Raw genomic sequence first — 3,740 nt, 5'->3', positions numbered from 1 at the left:
TCATCAACGCTATGACTCACATCGCTGGAATTCTAACCTGTTAGTGACATTAAAACACGCAGCCAACTGAAGTGGGAGAACTGATTTTAAATACAAGTTAACATCATTAAAACGATCAGTAATTGTACATCAAAACAAAGTAACTGAAGTGGGAGAACTGATTTTTAAATACAAGTCAACATCATTAAAACGATCAGTAAATGTCCAAACTGAAGTGGGAGAACTGAAAATACAATCAACATCATTAAAACGATCAGTAAATGTCCAATCAAAACAATCAACTGAAGTGGGAGAACTGATTTTTAAATACAAATCAACATCATTAAAACGATCAGTAAATGTCCATCAAAACAATCAACTGAATTGGGAGAACTGATTTTTAAATACAAGTAAACATAATTAAAACGATCAGTAAATGTCCACCAAAACAATCTACTGAAGTGGGAGAACTGATTTTTAAATACAAGTCAACAAGACTGAAAAAAAGATATAATTACCAAAAACTGTATTGTTGGACAAATACATATTCTGAAATACCATAAACTCGTTTATTGCTTAAGTGACAACTAAATTCTTACCTGTCAAATCTAACCTTTCCAGGTTCAGACATCTTGAAACCAAATCATTGACCCCTGTATTGGTCACATTGCTACATCCTCGGATCTCAATACTTCTCAGTTCTGGACATCGTTTGGCAATCGTCCACACGCCCTTATCTGTAAGACGTGCACAACCATTCAAACACATTCGCTCCACTGTCAGACAAACACTAGGAGAGTCACGACACAGAAGCCGAAAAAGTGTCTTCAATCCAGAGTCTACGTTGATTTTCTCACTAGTCAGGGTTATGGAGGTCCAAAGTTGAGGTTCCCATGCTAAAAAATACCATCGGCGACAAACACGAGCGCACACACACAAATGATTACTAGATAAATAAGAAAATACTTTCAGTATAAGTTCGTCTGTCAGTCTGTCCAAATGTGAACACCTTGTTAGTTTTTTTCCTTTGTACGTAGCTAGAAGTTTCTCGGTGTCTGATAAAATAGTTTGAGTTCTTAGTGCAGAGGATGGACAGCTTTCAGGGTAGCTCCAAAGGCTAGGAGAGACAGGAGCTTGTCCGTCAAAGGATCTGTGGGTAGAAGCAGGAGTCTGAGTAGAAGTCAGTGGAGCATTTTGACGAGAGAGTAGGGTATGATAACCCAGGTCGTGACCTGGCGATGTTCTTCCGCTGGAATAAGATCCCAAATCACTCTTAACTCCCACCGAAGCTTCGGCCAATGGTGTAGTCGATGACATAAGAGAAAAATCATCTAAAAATCCTGCAAGGCGCCGGCCGTCGGATGGTAAGTAGAATTCCATAATAAACTTTGGATGAACAAAAAAAGTGTCATCAAATAACGTCAGTAACCTACAAAGTGAAAAAAAAGTTGTTTAGAGAAAATAAAACACGAGTCAAATATATGTGAATATTTACTTTATAGGCATTGAATTCTTCCTAGTTGTGTAAAATAAATTATCTCTGATCAGATGTAATAGCATTGAATTCTTCCTAGTCGTGTAAAATAAATTATCTCTGATCAGATGTAATAGCATTGAATTATTCCTAGATGTGTAAAATAAATTATCTCTGATCAGATGTAATAGCATTGAATTCTTCCTAGTTGTGTAAAATAAATTATCTCTGATCAGATGTACTAGTATTGAATTCTTCCGAGTTGTGTAAAATAAATTATCTCTGATCAGATGTAATAGGTTTGAATTCTTCCGAATTGTGTAAAATAAATTATCTCTGATCAGATGTAATAGCATTGAATTCTTCCTAACTGCGTAAAATAAATTATCTCTGATCAGATGTAATAGCATTGAATTCTTCCTAACTGTGTAAAATAAATTATCTCTGATCAGATGTACTAGTATTGAATTCTTCCTAGTTGTGTAAAATAAATTATCTCTGATCAGATGTAATAGCATTGAATTCTTCCTAGTTGTGTAAAATAAATTATCTCTGATCAGATGTAATAGCATTGAATTCTTCCTAATTGTGTAAAATAAATTATCTCTGATCAGATGTAATAGCATTGAATTCTTCCTAGTTGTGTAAAATAAATTATCTCTGATCAGATGTAATACCTACAATGGAGTGATATAAATAGCAACTCCACTGTGACTATAAACATGTTTTACCTGGATTTATTTATTTATTTTACTAAGCGTTCCATTACGTTTTGAAACAAGTTCCATGATGACTGTAAGTGAAAAATATATTAGGCTTAGCTGATGTAAGATATGACCCACATAAGAATTAGGTTTAGCTAATCTAAGGTACTTATAATTAAAATATTAGGTTTAGGTGATCTAAGATATGTAAAAGTATTAAGCTTTGCTGATCTAAGGTATTTATAATTAAAGTATTAGGCTAAGATGATCTAAGATATGTAAAAGTATTAGGCTTAGCTGATCTAAGGTATTTATAATTAAAGTATTAGGCTAAGATGATCTAAGATATGTAAAAGTATTAGGTTTAGCTGATCTAAGGTATTTATAATTAAAGTATTAGGCTAAGATGATCTAAGATATGTAAAAGTATTAGGCTTAGCTGATCTAAGGTATTTATAATTAAAGTATTAGGCTAAGATGATCTAAGATATGTAAAAGTATTAGGCTTAGCTATTTTAAGGTACAATAACTAAAGTATAAGTGTTAGTTGATTTAACAACTATTAAGTTAATCTAACAACTATTAAGCGCATGGTTACAAACTGGTTTCACATTTGTTGTTTGTTAATATCTACAAGTTGCTTTTCACTTAATCATTTGTATTTCACTTTTAATTGACCGCTCTTTCTCAACTTACATTTAAATCTTTATGACAATCGTGTTATGAATGTAAGAGCAAAGTAAAATAATTGTATGACTGAAGGAAAACAACCACCTCCAGTTCACCATATTCGTATATATAAAAAGCTGAGAAATAAGTGAATATTTAATAACTTGAAAACGTGTAGAGAAATATTATCAGCTATGCGGTCATGTAATCGAGAGGTGAGACAGGAGAAAGGAATTTTTTAAATCCAGAAAATGCCCTAAAGCTACATTTCTCTAGGATTTGCGGGCGGATCGAGGTCAGATAACAAAGTCTTGTTTTTCGCTTGAAACTAAACGTATGAAAAGAGCCAAGGATTGTAATCGACCAAACTTATACATCACTTAGGTATTCTCAGGAGGAAGGATTAAATTCATTTTCTTCTTTACTCACAAGGTTACAGGCCTTGAATAACAACCACGTGCACACACAGTAAAAATGTGTATGCCACGTGACTCCGAATTCTGTAAAGTACTTTTAGTATAGTATTAACCAAGAAACGTGTCACAAATGTGTCAGTCTGAAAACTGCTTTTTAGATGTATAATTATTATATCTAACACATGAAAATTATACTCATGGTGTTAGGAGAACACGTAAGATAAAGAAATAAATTTAACACAAAACTACGATACCCTATAACTTGCCCAACACAAAACTACGATACCCTATAACTTGCCCAACACAAAACTACGATACCCTATAACTTGCCCAACACAAAACTACGATACCCTATAACTTGCCCAACACAAAACTACGATACCCTATAACTTGCCCAACACAAAACTACGATACCCTATAACTTGCCCAACACAAAACTACGATACCCTATAACTTGCCCAACACAAAACTACGATACCCTATAACTTGCCCAACACA

General features: G+C 33.6%; 1 protein-coding gene across 1 annotated transcript in view; it reads right to left on the bottom strand.

Annotated features, from left to right (window-relative positions):
* The window catches only part of LOC106474030 (F-box/LRR-repeat protein 7-like), a 13,701-nt gene that overhangs the window by 7,324 nt on the left and 2,637 nt on the right, over positions 1 to 3,740 (bottom strand). Inside the window, exon 2 of the mRNA XM_013934715.2 lies at positions 579 to 1,408. Coding sequence (XP_013790169.2) covers positions 579 to 1,359 — 781 coding nt within the window. The 5' untranslated portion in view covers positions 1,360 to 1,408. The remainder of the gene's footprint in view (positions 1 to 578; positions 1,409 to 3,740) is intronic.

Source organism: Limulus polyphemus, unplaced genomic scaffold (genome assembly GCF_000517525.1).
Source record: "Limulus polyphemus unplaced genomic scaffold, Limulus_polyphemus-2.1.2 Scaffold6740, whole genome shotgun sequence".
NCBI lineage: Eukaryota > Metazoa > Arthropoda > Merostomata > Xiphosura > Limulidae > Limulus > Limulus polyphemus.
The sequence above is the reverse complement of the archived record's forward strand: the minus strand, read 5'-3'. Positions and strand labels throughout refer to the sequence as shown.